The following is a 19,555-nucleotide window of genomic DNA, read 5'->3' as shown; positions in this document are numbered from 1 at the left end:
GCAGACATCATATGATTTTAACAAAGTTTAAAAACTTGATTTTTACTGGAGGTGCCTTGAAATAAATCATCACATCTACAAGTGTCTCTATCTCATCGTAACATTTTGTTTTTCTATGTGTAAAAAGTTGACAGAGATGGTGTTAGATGCAAGTCAAAAATAAGCATGGCTCCAAACGCTATTTAGGATTCAGTTTTGTCTGCATTGACATATGGTAAACTATCTAGATCAGATTAGACACATTTGTTCCCCTTTCAAATAACCTTAATGATCGGCCATATAACATAGACAATATTCTAGCACTATTGCTGCTGGAAATGGGTGATGTTAAATGGAATGTGTAACTGCAACCTGCAACCATGGTAAATGTTGGGAAAAAGAGGTACTTTTTCAGCATTTTATCTTAGTTTCACAATAAAAAAAAAGATGTGGAAACATCCAACCTGGAAGGTAAGCTAGTTTATCAAAGGGGAAACAACTTTTATTAAGAACATATTAGCCTATAGGTTTCCATTTAATGCAAGATTAATAGAGCTGGGGGTTATTTTTATTTCACACACAAAATCTTGAGGTTGGGGCGAGGCCCAGGCCCAAAGGATGCCCATGTTCAGATGATTTAGCCTATGCAGGTAGTTAGTCCTACCATTGCCCAACTGTACAATTTAATTTCAATTTCAATCATAGCTGTTTTTTAAGTTTCCTTTTTGCCAGGAAGGGAATTCGATTTAGAAGGCACATAGGGAGACTGGGCTTCATAACGTCGCCAGTACTGGACACATGGGATCGTGTTGTAGCCAAAGATTTTCAAATTGTATGAAAGTAGGAAAGCTTTAGCGTCTCCAAATGTGTTCTCACTTCAGCCCAGTAGACGGCAGTAATGCGCAAGATTACAAACTGCTAATACAGTCAACAGAGGAAGTCACTCTCCAATAAGACTACTTGCTTCAGTGGGTGCCTTGGCTCGAAGAGCTCTGATTTAATTACTGAAGCCACATTTTTGAATCTATTGTAGCCTACGTTATAGGATCGTCTAAAAGCCTATTTAAGAAACGGTAAGCCTTATTATATTTTGCTAAGTTTGACTTGGTGAATGTGGGCCTATCGGACGGGTTAGTGAAGATGACGTTACGTTTTTGAGGAATGTGAATGGAATTCCTACATGCAGCAGGGATGATGTGCTATGTCGAGGGTAGCCTAAGAGAAATGTTTGCATGTCGGGCTTTACATTAAAAAGTAAGTTGAAATAAGTAAGTAAGGTGACACCTTAACGCGCTAGTAAATATATGGATAATTGTTATATTCTTCATGTGCTACCCATATAATGGCCCAATATAGTCATTGGTTCACAGATGTATGCTGTCTTGCCGTGTGTTCGATTAGTGTGCAACAAATGATGTTTTATAAACAAAGTTCGGGTGGAGCCTTCGGGATGATTGACAGCAATTAACTCACCCACTGCCGCTGCAGGGTAGGCCTATTTAAGCCGACCTCCTTTTCCATACGTCACACGCTCCGACGTTCGCGAAATCATTCAGTCTGCGTATCGTTCGCATTGACAAGACAGCTCTCATGGAACTGGAAATCCACCCAGCGCCAGCAAGGCGTTGACCCTACCCACTGGACAGTGGCTCGCATCCGCAGCACTCTCCATTCCCGCGGCATCGCGATGCCGCATGTCGGATAGGAAGTTCCATCTCCTCCGCCTTCTAACGCAGTCGGATAACCCGGTCTTTTCGCCCTCCCGCTCCCTCACTTTGTTTTCCTCCCCAGACCAGGAAGCAAGCTGCTCCTTCTGGCATCCCGACGCGGTTCCTTCCGCCGGCCATTCAGCCGGACGAAGCACACACCACCAGCCACCTCGCGAACCGGGCACGCCGACAGCACTTTCCGGCACCACACGCTTCAGAGCGTATCATTCCGCTGCTTCAGCCACAGCCACTGCCACGTCAGCGGCTCAGGCCCATTCCCGCCGGATCTCCGCCGTATTTCCGGGTCCAGCCCCACTTTTCCAGACGGCCCCGGTAGCGACAGCGTCGCTACTCCCCCCCCCCCACTCCTTCTTTCCCTCCCCCATCCACCTCCCCTAGCCAGGACTCGGTCCAGGCCTGCCCCACCTCCAGTCGTTCCGACGACTGCTCCCTCCCTCCCCCCTCTCCCCCTCCCCTTTCCATCCCGGGAGCCACGTCTGTACAGCACGCCTCAACTCACGAAGCGTCAGCTCGAAGAGTCACCTCACTAGCTCCCCATCTCTCTTATGAGTTAGCGAGCACCTGGTCTTAGTCGGCGCCGATAGCGACAGCGTCGCTACTCCCCCCTAACCCTCTTTCCTTCCCCGTCCCACTTCCCGCGACCCTGTCCCAGGTTGCTCCCCTTCCGGTCGCGTCAGCGACCGCTCCCTCCCTCCCCCCTCTTCTCCCTTCCCATCTCTTCCCCGGCTCCGCGCTAGACCAGCCCGCAGCAGCGGGTCATCAGCACTCCGCGAGTGCTTCGGACCACGACGTCCCGTTCCGGCAGCAAAACTATTCTTTAGCCACAGCACAGGCCCTGCCACCGCCTCCTCACGCTGCAGCATTCGAACCACCACCCGTCACAGCGCCCACCAGGAACCTCATCTTGTCAGGTGCAGACGTAGACCTTTCTACCATTCTTCCCTCCCTTCCTATTCCCTCTCATAACCGGGATCTAGTTTGCGGCGAACTGGTTTTTCTCTAAAAAAAAAAAAAAAAAGATTCTGGCCCAGCATCAAAAAACCCTGTCATTTCCCGAGTTCACCATAGCTTTTGCCAACTACACAGAAGTCGTCTGTTTCGTGTTCTCCAGTCGACGCAGATGACTAAGCTAAATGACTACCCGGCCATCATCGCCGGCCTAGCCGTATCCTACGGTGGAGCTCATTTTCATACGTAGGCTACCACCGGCTGTTTTCAGCAAAATGCGCTGCCAGAGTCGGCCTCTGGAACTAAAACCCCTACTGGGGCGCGCTCGATATGGAGCTCCATAACCGCGTTTTCCTAGGACTTAAGCCATCTTGTCCCCTCTGCAATAGCCCCAGTCACGGCGCGGCCGAGTGTCCACTAGTCAACCCCGACCATCAATTCCCCAGCACCAGCTCCACAGCCCCTAAATCCTCTTCCTATGTTCCCCGCATCCCCGATGCTACGGCAGGAGAAGCCAGGGAAGAGGACGAGCGTTCCTGGAAAGGTCGAGAAAATCTGCCGAAGATTTAACTTCGCTCAGTGTCGCCAATCCTCCTGCCGTTACCTCCACGTTTGCAGCTACTGCGCAGGCGCCCATGCCAAGTCAGTCTGTTCCGCACTCAAGAACATATATAAAAAGTTTAAAAAGTATCTCTCTACTCCAATCATTGTTTCTGCTCTCCATTCAGAACTTCAGTCCAATCCAAATAGGGGATTTTGCGATTATTTGACTTCAGGGTTGAAGCACGGGTTCCATCCAGGTGTTTTAGCAAGACCTACAGAGTCTTTCGTTTGTAAAAACCTACAATCTGCCGTCAAAGATCCGGAGGTAGTCACCTCACTCCTAAGCAAAGAGGTCGAATCTGGTTTTACGATCGGTCCGTTCACCATGCCTCCATTCCCAGTCTACAGGATCAACCCCATAGGCGTAGCTACGCGCAAATACTCAAGAAAAAAGAGACTTATCATCGACCTCTCAGCTCCGCACAATAGTACCACTCCCAGCATTAACAGTCTGATTCCACTAGAAGAGTTCTCGCTGCACTACCACTCTGTCGATGACGCTATCGCTCTGATCAAAAAGGCAGGTAGACGTTGCTGGCTAGCTAAAGCGGACATCACCTCAGCCTTCAAAGTCATGCCCATTGATCTCGAATTCTGGAGTCAAATGGCATAGGAGATACTATTTTGCAGTTCGCCTCACCTTCGGCTGCCGCAGCAGTCCCAAAATTTTCGATACGCTATCAGAAGCCCTGTGCTGGATTCTCCTAAATAACTATAAGCTCCCATTTCTCGTTCATCTTCTGGACGACTTTCTAGTAGTTATCCCCCATTCCTACCCACCGGCCCTAGGCATCTCTACGCTAACTGACGTATTCAACAAACTGGGAGTCCCACTCTCAGAAGAGAGAACGTGCGGTCCCTTATCCAGACTCGAATTCCTCGGCATCATTTTAGATACCGAAGAATTCTCTTCATCTCTCCCCAAAGAGAAAAAAAAAAAAAAAAAAAAAAAAAAAAAAAAAAAAAAAAAAAAAAAAAAAGACAGAATCTCTTTACTGTTGAACGAGTTTATAACCTCACCATCTCACACCAAACAAGAAGTTCTCTCCCTTCTAGGCCACCTCAATTTCGCCATGCGAATCATTCCCCAGGGCCGCCCTTTCATCTCGCATCTCCTAAACTGCGCCTCAGCATCCCCATCTCTCGAAGACGTAGTATATCTAGATGCCCAGTGCCTGGCCGATCTCAAACTCTGGAGGATGTTTTTAGACGAATGGAATGGTTTGTGCATGTTCTACGACGACTGCCAATCATATCCAGAAGACCTCCAGCTGTACACAGACGCAGCCCCCTCAATAGGCTTCGGAGGCTTTTTCAAAGGGCGCTGGTTTGCATCCCCTTGGCCACTAGAGTTCAGAGCGCTAATAACGGGAAACGAATCGTCAGCCGTGTTCGAACTCTACCCCGTAGTCATTGCGGCCCTACTCTGGGGGAAGGAGTGGACCTCCAAGAGCGTGCTAATCCACAGCGACAACGAAGCCGTAGTGCACGTCATAAATAACTCGCGCTCAAAATCGCCTGCGCTTTCCCCTCTTATTAGGCGTCTAATCTGGATAGCAGCCAGCTACCAGTTCATCATAAGAGCCGCGCACGTCCCCGGTTGCCACAATGAAATTGCTGACTCTCTTTCTCGTCTTAATTTCCAGAGATTCAGAAGCTTGGCTCCAGAGGCGGACCCGTACCCTACTCCACTCCCCAGCTTTTCGGAGACCATCTTCCTATAAACCACCCCCTCAGTTATCTTCAGCCCATCACGGCCGACCTAGCCCTCCAAGCCCTCGCACCCAGGACCATGCAGTCCTACTGGACTGCTTGGTCGTGCTTCAAACAGTTCCATGCAAAGCACTCACTACCATTTCCCAGTTTCGATGCAGTCACCATATTATCATTTATCACCTACGCCCACACTTCACTCGGGATCAAGTCTCTTCCATTAGAGTCTACCTAGCTGGCATTCATTTCTTCTACAAACGCCCCCACGGCTCCGAATGCCCCTTCTCCGACACCAGGATAGGCTTGTTAATTAAAGGTATCCGTAGGCAACATCCAGTCCCCCAAGACTCCCGCCTTCCCATTACCTCAAGCATTCTCGCCACCTGCCTCGCTACCCTTCGCAAAGGGTTCATGTCACCGCATTCCGATTCCACCATCTCCGTTATGTTTCTACTGGCCTTTTTGGGCTGCTGAGATGTAGCGAGTTTACATGCCCTTCGTCTCTCTTCGTTCCCGATGTCCACCCGTGCATCGCAGATCTAGAGCAGCTAGACCAAGACACCATTCGATTTACCATCAAACAGAGTAAAACCGATCAGTCCCGAAAGGACACTCCATATCCATTTAACTCCGCCTCAGATCTTCAGCCTTTCCAATAACTATCTCACTACATCTCATATCGGTCAGCTCAAGCTTCGTCTACTAGCCCGCCCTTCGTGTCAGACGAAGGGCTACCCATCACTCGCCACAGATTCCAGACACTCTTAAAAACCATTCTAGTCAAATCTGGTTTTTCCCGCGGATCGCTACTCCGCACACTCCTTCAGGATAGGAGCTGCCACAACAGCTGCGCTCAACGGCTTATCGGAGCAACAAATTAAAATACTGGGCCGTTGGTCCTCGGATGCCTACCAGTCTTACATCCGCTCCATCTAGCGGATTTACGACTCGCTCAGCAAGCACTTATGTAGTTGGTAGCGGCCTTTCTCTGTGATCTTTTGGGGTGCAAGCGGTCATCGCTCTATCGCGATATCCGCTCCAGGCACTCCAGGACCACGGACAGCTACCTTGCCAAACACGCACTTCTCCCATACATTCTAGTCTAGCTGAAGCAATCATATAGAAGGGCGAACTAGTGAAATGATGTTTTATAAACAAAGTTCGGGTGGAGCCTTCGGGATGATTGACAGCAATTAACTCACCCACTGCCGCTGCAGGGTAGGCCTATTTAAGCCGACCTCCTTTTCCATACGTCACACGCTCCGACGTTCGCGAAATCATCCCCCCTCCTCCCCCTACTCCTCCATTTCACCAATTGCCCTGTTACTCATCCTCCTTACACAGGGGGGTGCAAGCGGTCATCGCTCTATCGCGATATCCGCTCCAGGCACTCCAGGACCACGGACAGCTACCTTGCCAAACACGCACTTCTCCCATACATTCTAGTCTAGCTGAAGCAATCATATAGAAGGGCGAACTAGTGAATCGTCATTTAGGCTACGCGAGAAAACTCGTAAAAAAGGGAGGTCGTTTTGTGAAACTGCTGAAACTCATGCTATAAGCAACGTTATCGTAGGCACGTAGGCTACACTACCATATTCAGTGGTAGCCCTTTTCTGTATACTGCATGTTTGATCTATTGTGTAACACCTTCACTCAGTGTATGCCTTTGCACACTCAAAAAATGCAATAATAACTCAGTATGAAATACATATTTAAAAACAATTTGCACTAGGCCTAATACCTTTTCAAGTAGGCCCACGCCTAACACAGGGGCGCCTGCAGGTACATGCGTAGATGCACTGTGCAAAGGTAAATCAGGCTGTTCAGCTAGTATGAGTAGCGAAAGAGAGGACTGGGTGGTTTATGCACAGAAATAGATATTCACAACGATATTAGCCAGCTCATATATTTTCAAGGGAAAGTCAGCTGTGTTGTGTTGTTGGTGGATAAATAAAGTGATGCTAAAGTGGAAGTGATGAATGGAGTGGCTAAAGAGCTGGGCTAGCATGCAGTAGCCTGGAAAGTTGTGGGTTCAATACCCGGCTTCCATCATTGTACCCTTCAGCAAGGCACTTAGCCCCCGGGTTATATACTGGGACAATGGCTCTTGTAATATAATTGACATAATGTAGGTTGCTTTGGATAAAAAGCATCTGCTAAACGTAAATGTGAAATTATTTTAATTAAAGTTTAAATTAAATAAAAATGTAATTTAAGTTTCAGCTCTGTGAAGGGGCCGCTGAACACTACTCTTTCCCTCTGTGTTGGTCATCGTCTAAATTCAATTTGACCATAAACTTTCATACTTTGTCCTCTAATGAACAAATATGGACAAAATGGATTGTGAATAAAGACACGACATGAGAGTGGAGGACTCCACTTTCGACATTCAATTACATGTATGATGTGACCGTGCACTCGTGTTGGCCCCACACACATTATGTTAAGAGACGACCTTGTCATATATAGGCTTATAGGCATGCAACACCAAAGTAGCACCCATCCCTCACCAGAACTGTCACACCTAACTCCACAGAGACCACTGACAGCACCTACCGCGTCCCCACACTCCTCCCCCAACACTTGCATGCACACAAACAAACAATCATCCAAGTCAGAAAAAACATACATAAAATATACATTTGTACAAATCCGAACGTGAAATGAAAGGGAAGTCGAAGCCCCGAACTACGGGAAAGGTTGCCTTATAAAGGAGGAAAACTCTCCTAATAAATCATTGACTGCTTAAAATACATAAGTTACAGACATTATGGGATCTCAAATTCAATCTACACACAGTATACATCATACATTCAGGTATAATTCTTATAAAGTTATGGTTATGGGATTTGGCAGACGCCTTTGTCCAAAGCGACACACACAAAAACAATATAATATTTTTAATTTAGCAGAGAACAGATTAGAATGTTTGTGAAACTATAATAAGGAGAATAGCAATAATAAACAGCAATGTCAATTCAATCAATAATATAAAAACAATAACATGGTTAGACTACATTAAGGAGCATATCAATAATAAACAATAATGTCAAATTAATCAACAGCCTAATGGAAATAAAACAATATTATACAAACCATAACGCAAAAGAAGCACTTAAAGAACTAAGTGCATGTTGAACAGGAATGTCTTTAGACCCCTCTTAAACGACCCACTCGAGTGTCATTCCACCAACTTGGTTACCTTTTCTCATTTATGTAAGTTTGCATTATCATACATGGTATTGGTATAGGTTACAATAGTATATGCCTCAATATGAAACCCTTTAATCATTCAGTTCAAAGATAAAATGCAGTACAGCATAGCACTATGATGAGCACTTTGCATACAACTGTAGACTTACAGCACGCACGGCCCGACAGGTCCACAGTTTTACGACAATATGCACAGAGTCCAAAAGCATACAGTGTTTGCACCTTTACAGCTGTGACCGCCTCCACTTTTTTGGGAAGAATTTCCACAAAATTGTAGAGTCCTCATGGGAATGTTTGTCCATTTATTCAGAAGAGTGTCTGTGAGGTATAGTATAAGTATATATACTTTTTTGATCCCGTGAGGGAAATTTGGTCTCTGCATTTAACCCAATCAGTGAATTAGTGAAACACAAACAGCACACAGTGAACACACAGTGAGGTGAAGCACACACTAATCCCGGCGCAGTGAGCTGCCTGCTACAACAGCGGCGCTCGGGGAGCAGTGAGGGGTTAGGTGCCTTGCTCAAGGGCACTTCAGTCGGGGCTCGAACCGGCAACCCTCCGGTTACAAGTCCAGAGTGCTAACCAGTGGGCCACGGCTGCCCCACCTTATACCTTGATATAGAAGACAAAGAATGATGCATCATATGAAATTTTCAACAATGTGTGACTCAAACACTGGTCTCTGGTAGCGACATTACACTTTATCTGCCACTCATCTGTAGCTGGTCTTGTGTGGTATTCTGAAACATCCTTGAATTCAGGACCATTATCGCTTGTTTCAATTTGGGACCTTGCAGTCTGAATTGCTGTTTGTTTATTCAAAGTCTAAAGACAGTCCAAAGTAGCCTGGGCTATTCGAAGTTTCAATTTATTGCAATAACATATATAATATATATAATTTTTACGTAATTTTTGAATAACCACTGCATACCCGTGTTGGCCTGTTGCAAAATCCACAGAATCATTTTATGCAAGCAAACTGCATACAGGGAGTCTTTATTGTTGATGTCAGACATGATCATAATCAACCAAACATCTTGCATCTTGACCCGTGATTTAGTGCTGCCAAAAACTCAAAACCTGTACATTTAACAATATATTTTGCATTACTTATCCAAACTACGTCAAACTTGGCACTGCACTTACTCGTGCCCATAGCAAGACACCTGTCAAGTTTAAAATCAATCGGACTAATGGTTCGACAGATATGCGAGCCTACAGTGCTGTTTGAGAGGGGGAGTGGAAACAGTAAAGCGGAGAAAGCCAATTTGTGGTTCTATTACCGATATATTTAACAATATCTTTAGCATTACTAATCTAAACGTCAAACTTGGCACTGCATATACTTGTGCCCGTTGCAAGACCACTGTCAAGTTTGAAATCTATCAGTAACAGTTCAACAGATATGCAAATAACACACACACAGACAGACTGATGTTCCTGTAATTTATAGATAGATGCTAGTGATGTGGCTAACTAACTTAGGTCCTCTCAATATCATCAGAAAATGAATGGGATGACAGTCGAAAGAGGCGATGACAAGTGCTGTTATAAATTTACTCGATATAACCGTGTTTATGTTTCACAAATAGACCAACAATGAAGTTGGCCTCCATCACTCAACCAATGCAAACTTTATTTTAACTCTGGACATAACAAAGCTGGTGACCATGAGCTCTAAGATTAACGTTGGCTTACTGCAGTAAAAACCAAGCATGTCTGATAAACATTCTCAGGTTTATAGAGTGCGGTAGACACTACCGTCATTTTGTATGCATTCAATTAGCATTTTTGCATGTTCCGGTTCGTAAGAAAAAATCCTCTGAATGGGCTTTCGGGAATCATAAAAATGTATGCCCCCCCAATAGTTAATAAACTGCTCGCGAGTCCCTGCGTTTATATCCTTTTAATAAAATCAGCGTGTATGTTGTCTCCGTGAGGACTTTAGATCTACTATGCCTCTGCTACCAGCGAAAAACATTAAACTACAAACTGTCTCCCGCTCTGTCTCCTAGCTGTGCGTCACAAGGCAAGTAGCTTGTTAGCTTTACTGAGCAAGGATAATAACTTTTCCCACAACAGTCACGCTGTTAAATAAAGTTAACATGTCGACGTTAAATAAAGTTAACATGACTGCAATGTAAAGTTACATAAGAAGTCGAGGGGAGTGAATGAAGAGTCATCTGTAACAATGGATACCTCTCTACCGTCCTGCAGGTTGCACCAGGCAAGTAGCGCGCTGTAGTCCACACTATTTTCGCTGTAGCATTTTTGTAGCAACATCTTCATTCTTATATGAAACAAGACTACAGTTTGTGACAAAATACGAATAGTAAATATATATAACGCCAATGCCAACGCCAATGTTTTCGATGGCTGTTGTTTCGTTCAGACCTTATTTGAACCGTATTACCAAACATTTCATTCATTTTCCCATAGAGATTTTTTCTTACAAACCAAGAAGCGTTAAAATGCTAATGCTAAAAATGACAAGCTACCATGTGACTACCACACTCTATTTAGGTTTACAGAAGAAATGAAGAAATTACATTTCACATGTTCATCCTACCATGAACAGACAGACCACTTCAGAGAGCTATGAAACTAATAAACTGCAATACGTTGTTGTTGTGTTGGCTAGGAAGTGGAATCAAGTCAAGCAGTGTCTTGCAGCAAGTAGCTGCGCCATCTAGTGGACAAACAACGTAACAACAATACTGGAAATCCAAATGAAGGATCAATATTCAGTTTTCTTTTATTTAATTTAGAAATGTTTATCGACCGTTTTAAATTCCGATACCGATAGTTTGGAAAATGCCTAATATCGGCACGCCACTAAATCGGTTGGCTTCCACCTTTTAATGATTGATATGTGTATGTCGTACAAGCACTAGTACAAATCATTCAAGATGTGATAGACGTCCTCTAAGATGATAAGAAGATAATTCAATTTGCTATGTGCTTAGAAGAAACTGTTGACCTTAACTATTAAGCTCAGCACTTGTGTTGAAATGGCAGGACTCTGGTATCTAACACAATCTGAGTACTGTTACTCTTTATAATGCAGTGTTTCCCCTAGAATTTTTTCCAGCAACGGTGCTGTTGATCGTAGGATACAGTGCTGTGTATAAGTTAAGACATTTATATATAATGTATTTATTTACGATACATGATGCATTAAAAATAATTTATGTCCTATTTTTTTTTTTATTAAGGCATTAAGACAAAAGGCAAAATATGTTTTTATTCCTCCCTTTAGTCAATTTCAGCATGGGTGTCTTAACTTTTGCACAGCACTGTATAAACTACATAGACTTCTCTTTCATGCCATTACACTGTATTGGTGCTGTGCAAGTCGAATTGAGTGCCTGTCACTTTAATGCCGTGACGGCGCGTGACGCTGGCTTGATTCTCACGGTTTTAAGCTAACTTAGTAGCGTTGTTGTGCATGGTGCATAAGAATATGTGGATGAAATTAATTATGTTTCCCATGTCATTTGGTAAAATAAATGGTCAAAAATTAAAAGAAAATTCACTTGGATTATAGCAGATAAGTGTCTTGTATCATATCTATAATTTTGATGAGCTATACAGGAATTACAAACTATCTCAGATGTAAATGCTTGCGTATCCTATTACTCAAATTCAATTAAACCCACCAATAGGGTAGCTAGACCTTAGTTTCACAGCCTAGGTATGTTAGCAACACAGGGCTTGAAAGCATTGCCTGTATCACAAACAAAAACTAAAACAATGCGTGGATTTATCTGGGAATAGGCTACTGAAGGTAGGGGCGAGCTATCTCGCTGGCGTGTTTAATTTGGTTCCTTGGTTAACATAATGTAGGCTACGTTTTTTTGCACAAAATTGCGTCTGCTAATAAACTTAAACATAAACATAAACACAAACAAGCGTGATCTCCTGTGGAATCCCTGACTGCGCCTTCAACGTTAGCCTACTATTATTTGTTGACATGAAACCTGAAACGAACGGCAGCTGTTCCTGAAGTTCACTTGCGTCTATTTTTTTTTTTTAATTAGGCAACTCTTTTTGCAGTGGCGCTTGAATTCCAGGAGCGGCGCTGCGCCGCTGATGAATACATTGTAGGGGAAACACTGTAATGCATACACATCCCAGCAATAAGTACACCATGGTTAAGGATATAAGTTTTTATCTTTTTTTTCCTTCGATTTTTGTGTTGTCAGCTGCCTATACTTGAAGGATGGAGGCGGACAATGAGACCTCGACACACTGGGGAGGACAAGACAGAGGGGAAAAGCAAAGACTCTGCTCAAGCAGGAGTTTGGCTGACTCCGGATCCCCTAAAAAACATCAGGGAGCTCAGAAAATAAGGTCGTATGACTGCTTTCGGTGCGGGAGAAGTTACTCTAATTCTTCGCACCTCAGTCGCCATCAGAAAACTCATTCCGAAGAGAAACCTTACCTCTGCTCAGATTGTGGGAAAGCGTTTATAGAGTTGAGTAAAATGAATGAACACAAGAGAGTTCACTCTGGAGGTAATAAATCTTATAATGTTACATGCCCACAATGTGGGAGACTTTTTTCCAATCCATCTAACCTCATTCGTCATCAGAAAACTCATACTGGAGATAAACCTTATACGTGCCTGCAGTGTGGGAAAAGTTTCTCCAGTGCATCAAATCTCACTCGCCATCAGAAAAATCATAGCGAAGAGAAGCCTTACTGTTGCTCAGCTTGTGGGAAAGCCTTTTCTAAGTTGAGTAAAATGGAAGAACACCAGAGAATCCACACTGGAGAGAAGCCTTATGTGTGCCTGCAGTGTGGGAAAGGTTTCTCAAAGCCATCGTTTCTCACTAGTCATCAGAAGAGTCATACTGAAGAGAAATCTTACTGCTGCTCAGATTGTGGGAAAGACTTTTGCAATGGGACTAGATTGAGATTACACCAAAGAGTCCACACTGGAGAGAAGCCTTATAAATGTACATCTTGTGGGAAAAGGTTCACCTTCATGAACGGTCTTACAGTACACCAGAGGATTCACACTGGAGAGAAACCGTATCCTTGCACAGAGTGTGGAAAGAGATTTACTACCTCAAGTGCTGTAATAAGTCATCGCAAAGTGCACAGTAAAGACAAACCGTATGTCTGCACACAGTGTGGGAGTAGGTTTGCGAGATTAGCTGAATGGAAAACCCATAACAGGCTTCACACTGGAGAGAAACCTTACCATTGCACTCAGTGTGACAAACTTTTTTCTCAGCCTTCTCATCTAAAAACTCATTTGAGGATGCATGCTGGAGAGAAGCTCTTTCACTGCACACATTGTAACAAAGACTTTTCTCAGAGTAGCCATCTGAAGGTCCACCTGATGATACACACTGGAGAAAAGCCTCATCAGTGCCCTCAGTGTGGAAAGTCTTTTGCCTTATCGGGCACTCTTAAGTGTCACCTCAGAGTCCACACTGGAGAGAAACCGTACCCCTGCTCTGAATGTGGAAAGTGCTTTTCTCAGTGTAGTGAACGTAACACTCACGAACGAAAAAAGAACTGTAGTAACTCAGATGGCCTTCAAAGACATCTGAAAATACAGGGAAAACGCTGATGGATTCGTCAGTGGCCACTCAATGTATTACTTTTCGTTTACAACAATGTGTTTTGCAAAGAGAGAATGACTTGGCATTTAGTCAGAATACCATGAAGGTTCTAATGTGATGTTTGTTTATCTTATCTAATTTGATAAGGTCTTATGATTTACCCTGGTTACTTGTTTTCATTAATTTGGTCCCTGCGCATATATTGCACACATATCCACATATATATAGGCTATATTATTAAGATACAAGATTTTAAATGCATCATCACCCCCTAAAATATCTGTATTGCTTATCTGTAGATCTATTTTGTTCTATTTTTGTTCTATACAATATGTGTGATCCATTTGTGTCCTCAGTATATATTATATAGAAAAATACACAGCTGATGCAAGGTTTGGAATCACAATAATGTCAATTTGAAAGAATTTTTTTTTTTTTTTTATAAATAACCTTGGTTTAGGATTGATGGTTAGAATTATTTAAAAATAAATAAATAATTTGTCTATTTATGTGATATAAAAAGCCGCCCATCATACCTGTCTTTCATTAAAGCATGGTGTTAACTAACTAATTGCCACCAGCTTTTTGATGTAACCTTGCAGTGCTGTTCAAGTCAGCTTCATAAATCACATGAGCAGCGATAGAAAGACATTTTGCTAGAAATACATCTTTATTTCTGATTCAGATTATTTTATGAAGTCAACAATTATTAGTAATCATTTGAAAGTCTTTGAAGCAAAAATGAATGTGTAGTTCAGGAACAAATAAAATGATGAAAATAAACAAACGAAAGAAATACATCTGCTGCATTACTTGTTTTAAGAGGACCAATTCGCAAACAATAAAGACAACAGATTATGCAGTGTATTGTGCCGGATTTGATTTTCTTATTTCTGATCAGTATTGGAAGTAAATAAATGCAGTACACACACCCGTACACATGATGACAGAACTTCTAATATGTTTTTTTCCCACTTGCATAGTTTAGGTAGGACCAGTGGTGGGTATAACGGGCTACAAGTAAAGTGAACAGCACCTTTCCATATTCCTTTCTTTAAAATTGTACATGTACTTCTACTCTTACTCAAGTAAGTTTTTGAGCCACACATCTACTCTTTACTCCACTACAGTTTCGAGTAGAAGTTTATTATCGAATGATAAAGTATCTCGAGGGAGAAAAGCGCATCCCTCCCTCGGTGCACAGCAGTGTGGGAGAAAAGAAACAGGGCTACAGAATGCATTGCTACGTTGCCACCTGATTATGAAGTTAATGACTGGCCTATGTAGACTCAGACGATGTTGTAGCCTACTACACAGATATTTTATATATCTAACAGCTCAGTGAAGGCAATGACATCCTGCCAGCTGCTGCATCTTCTGGTGAGATTGCCAAAGTAGCAACAAGACAAGAGGTATGACATGACACAGAAACTTATATCCTATATTCATTTCTGGCCAGCATCTTTCAACAATCGCATTGGACAAGGAAAGTAGGCCTACAACTTAATTCACAAGCAAAGCAAATGCACTGAAAATCAAGCACACAAGTTAGAAAAAACTAGCATTTGTTTATGTAGCCTCAATGATGTCAGTGCAGGACATACAGTATAATCCATGGGCCAGATGAGGTGTCTGTACCACTCAAGGTGGCAAAGGTTGCTTATACTTTTTGAAAAGATGCATGAGATGTCGGTACCACTCAAGGTGGCAAAGGTTGCTTATACTTTTTGAAAAGATACATGTCTGTAGTTTGCATTTTTGTATGATAACCCTTCTGGAGTCACAGCTAAATTAGTGTTATCAGCTGTTAAAATTACCCTCCCTACCCTACCCTCCCATTGAAAAAACACATTTTTGATACCGGTGCCTATTTTGCTATTGGCCTTTATTAAAGACGTATTTGCATATCTGATTTGCAAGGGACTAGTTTTTGGTAAGGCCCCTAAAGTCATTTCCCAATCCCACCCCATCTCTCTCCCACTCTCTTCCTGACAATTTTCACCGTGTTTTCAATATGAAAGAATGTTTGTTTAAGCCTATGGAAAGGCTTACCTTTTGTGTACTTTAATTTCAGTGTAATTGTTATACTAAGAATATTTTTCTTTTGTCTTTTGACTCAGCTGCTTACACTTGAAAGATGGAGGATGCCAATAAGCGTGTCAAGACCTCGACCCACAGGAGAGGACAAGATGGAGGAGAAAAGCGCAGACGTTGCTCAAAGAGGACCAACTCTGGATCCCTGAAAACAGATCGGGGGATACAGAAAGGGAGGTGCTATGACTGTTCACAGTGTGGGAAAAGTTTCTCCAGTACATCGCACCTCAATCGCCATCAGAAAACTCATACAGGAGAAAAACCTTGTATGTGCTTGCAGTGTGGGAAACGTTTCTCGAATGCATCTAACCTCGCTCGCCATCAAAAAACGCATATCGAAGTGAAACGTTACCACTGCTCAGATTGTGGGAAAACATTTCTTAAATTGAGTAAAATCATAGAACACCAGAGAATCCACACGGGAGACAAACCTTACATATGCCTGCAGTGTGGGAAAGGTTTCCCCCTGTCATCATTACTCACTCGTCATCAGAAAAACCATATCAGAGATCCATCTTACCACTGTTCCGATTGTGGGAAAGACTTTTGTAATGGGACTAGATTGAGATTACACCAAAGAGTCCACACCGGAGAGAAGCCTTATAAATGTACATATTGTGGGAAAAGGTTCACCTTTTTAAGCTCTGTTACGGTACACGAGAGGATTCATACGGGAGAGAAACCATATCCTTGCACAGTGTGTGGGAAGAGATTTGTTAACTCAAGTTCCCTTTACAGTCATATAAAAGTGCATAGTGGGGACAAGCCTTATGGCTGCATGCTGTGTGGAAGTAGGTTTGCGAGATCAGCAGAATGGAAAACTCATAACAGGCTTCACACTGGTGAGAGGCCTTACCATTGCACACTGTGTGACAAGCAGTTTTCTCAGCACGCTCATCTAAAAACTCACTTAAGAATGCATACTGGAGAGAAGCCATTTCATTGTTCGTTCTGTAAGAAAGACTTTTCCCAGAGCAGCCATCTCAAGGTGCACCTCAGGATACATACTGGAGAGAAGCCTCACCAGTGTTCTCATTGTGTAAAGACTTTCCACACATTTAGTCATCTTAGGATTCACCTGAGAAGCCACACTGGGGAGAAGCCGTACCCTTGCTCCGTATGTGGAAAGTGTTTCTCCCAGTCCAGTGAGCGTAAAGTTCACCAGCGGGGAAGAAATTGCAAAAAGTCAGACAGCATTGAAAGAACTATGGAAACGGATAAGAAACACTAAAAGGTGTTGGCCCCAGCTGTGGCGCAACTGGCTGGAGCACCGGCACCGTATGCCGGCGACCCGGGTTCGATTCCCGCCCCGTGGTCCTTTCCGGATCCCACCCCTGCTCTCTCTCCCATTCGCTTCCTGTCACTCTCCACTGTCCTATCATTAAAGGCATAAAGCCCAAAAAAATATACTTAAAAAAAAAAGAAACACTAAAAGGTGTGAATGTGGATGCACTTAAGAAACACAAAAAAAGTGTTGGATTTTTTTTTTTACGCCATCAAACTGTAAGCTTTTTGAAGGTTTGGTATTTCATTGTGGATCGATTACTCAAATATAAGTGTTCAAAATTAAGTCTGTAATGCTTTGGATTAAACAGAGCCTGGTATATTTGTTGTTGTTTCGGTCCGATCCCTTCATAATATTGTTTTCACATAGTTCTCTGTTTCTCGAGGTCATCGAGTACTGTAGGAAAAAATAAAACCCCAGAAAACAATCTGTTTTCCCTAGCTTGAGTTGCTACACTCTAAAAGCATATAAGGTGTCACCAACTTCACAAACGCAAATTTACGAATGTGTGCCATCTTGGGAGTATTGAATATTATTGCTGGTAGCTGTGTGCCATATAGGGCAGCATTATATGAAGATCATTTAAATAAACATGCCTAACTATATATTTGTTGGTTATAAAAATGAATAGGTCTACAATAGACACAGTTGCTAATTGTTCATGTTGCATGCTGCTTTCATTTGGTGGACAAATGACTACTATGACAGCTACTAAATAAAGCTGTCTTCATAAGGTAACTGTAAACGTAAATCGGTCTCGCCAGACTTTCATTTAAAACTGTCTCTTACTGGAGTAGGAAGTAATCAACATCACAGGTGGAGACGTGCTTTATTGCCAACTGTAAGCCAGAGGCATAGCTTACCATTAGAAAAGTTTGCAAGTTGCTATCTGTCGATGCGAAGTTAAGTTAAAATGTGGCACACTGTGGATAAATTAGCTCTAACAACTTTTTGATTTGAAACACGCATAGCCTGCTTATTGTGTTCATTTAAGTCAGTTGTGGTTTATGTTACAATTAGAGTCACAAGTTTGGCACAATCGTTCTGCACGTCATAGATGTGATCGAGCACCACCAGACACTGTAAATTGTCATTTATTTGGCCATGTTGTGAAGTTGTGTGCTACGTTTTGAAGAGATCGGGATTATGGTGTTTATATGATGAGTGATGATGAATCTTCGAAGTAATGACACATTTATGAATAATTTAAGATGATTGTGTTTGTTTTGGAGATTCAACATAACACGATGAGCCTTTCAGACAGGGTAAAGTAGCCTATCCTGAAGTCAACATAGCTAGGATAGGATACCAGCTGCATGAGAACACGAGAGCTCAACACAAACGAACCGCTAATAGCTGATAAAATAATATTCACCCACCTGACACAAAATTAGCTGAACTAATCTGTACACGGTCACGATTCTGCCCATCATAATTTTGATTCAATCAATTTTTGATTCAGTTTCAGTTTTGGGGCACTCAATTTGTTTGCTCTTCTTGACTGGCAATTGACTGCTCCGCTCAGTTTAAAAGTTTGCTTTCCTTGATAATGAATAATCTGTAAAACTGCATATCTTTATTTTGTCTGGACTATTATGGCAACTGTGTAGGCTTATATGACAGTGACATACCATTTTTGATCAAATAAACAATTATTAATATCAGGTGCTAAGGTCTGATTTTGTGGCGCTCAGAAATTAAAATATTTTAACTTTAATTCATGTGATGAAGGACTTTGAAAGAAGTTTGACAGGTTTCAGTGCTGAGTGGTTAACACTAAATATTTGAATATTTTACTAGGCCTAGTAATATATTTATCATTACCATTATGGCAAGCAATAGCTACCTCATTTGTAAGTTGCTACCTGCAAATCATGAGCAATTTTGATACATGGGAGACTGCTATTATTTTCTTGCCCTCTACATCACGGTCATAACGATCCTATTTATATAAAACAACTGTAGGCCTCCTTTTGAACTGGTAGCCTATCCCTTTTCACTACATGGATTAGCTGCCAGATACGTGAAAAGAACAAATGGAGAAACATCAACGCGATACCTTGGCCTATACTTGGTTGGATTTTGTAGTTACTGCAAAATTAACACCCTCGTTTCTATGAAACTGGAAACAATTGAACCAGTGTCACGTACAAGACAAAACAGAGCAGATGTCTGTTAGCCAAATATTTATATTATAGTAGCCTAGTACACTGACACAACATAGGCTAACGTTAACATAGCTTCTGAATTTGCGGCCAACATCAAATCCATAGTTCTAACTTTTTAGCACCAAGTCAAAATTTCCAGGTCAACCACAAATAATTCCACTACTTTTTATTGCTTAGCCTACTTACCACTTCAACACCATAACTGTATCAGTTCAACACAAGCAAAACATTGCGAGCTCA

At 42.6% G+C, this 19,555-nt stretch overlaps 2 protein-coding genes across 2 annotated transcripts; both read left to right on the top strand.

The window, feature by feature from the left end:
- The first annotated feature begins 942 nt into the window (after positions 1 to 942).
- Positions 943 to 15,218, top strand: LOC121718064 (zinc finger protein OZF-like). The gene is made up of 2 exons (XM_042102890.1): positions 943 to 1,052; positions 12,398 to 15,218. Exon 2 carries the CDS (start codon positions 12,415 to 12,417, stop codon positions 13,774 to 13,776), a length of 1,362 nt encoding a protein of 453 aa, XP_041958824.1. The 5' UTR covers positions 943 to 1,052; positions 12,398 to 12,414; the 3' UTR covers positions 13,777 to 15,218.
- LOC121718067 (zinc finger protein 501-like) lies at positions 1,046 to 18,744 on the top strand. Its single transcript, XM_042102894.1, has 2 exons — positions 1,046 to 1,233; positions 15,889 to 18,744. Exon 2 carries the CDS (start codon positions 15,906 to 15,908, stop codon positions 17,091 to 17,093), a length of 1,188 nt encoding a protein of 395 aa, XP_041958828.1. The 5' UTR covers positions 1,046 to 1,233; positions 15,889 to 15,905; the 3' UTR covers positions 17,094 to 18,744.
- The last annotated feature ends 811 nt before the right edge of the window (positions 18,745 to 19,555 follow it).

Source organism: Alosa sapidissima, chromosome 9 (assembly GCF_018492685.1).
Source record: "Alosa sapidissima isolate fAloSap1 chromosome 9, fAloSap1.pri, whole genome shotgun sequence".
In the NCBI taxonomy this organism is placed as follows: Eukaryota; Metazoa; Chordata; class Actinopteri; order Clupeiformes; family Clupeidae; genus Alosa; species Alosa sapidissima.
The sequence above is the reverse complement of the archived record's forward strand: the minus strand, read 5'-3'. Positions and strand labels throughout refer to the sequence as shown.

Excerpts from the sequence above, each read along its gene's own strand:
- LOC121718064 (XM_042102890.1), top strand. The coding sequence starts at position 12,415 with ATGGAGGCGGACAATGAGACCTCGACACACTGGGGAGGACAAGACAGA.
- LOC121718067 (XM_042102894.1), top strand. The coding sequence starts at position 15,906 with ATGGAGGATGCCAATAAGCGTGTCAAGACCTCGACCCACAGGAGAGGA.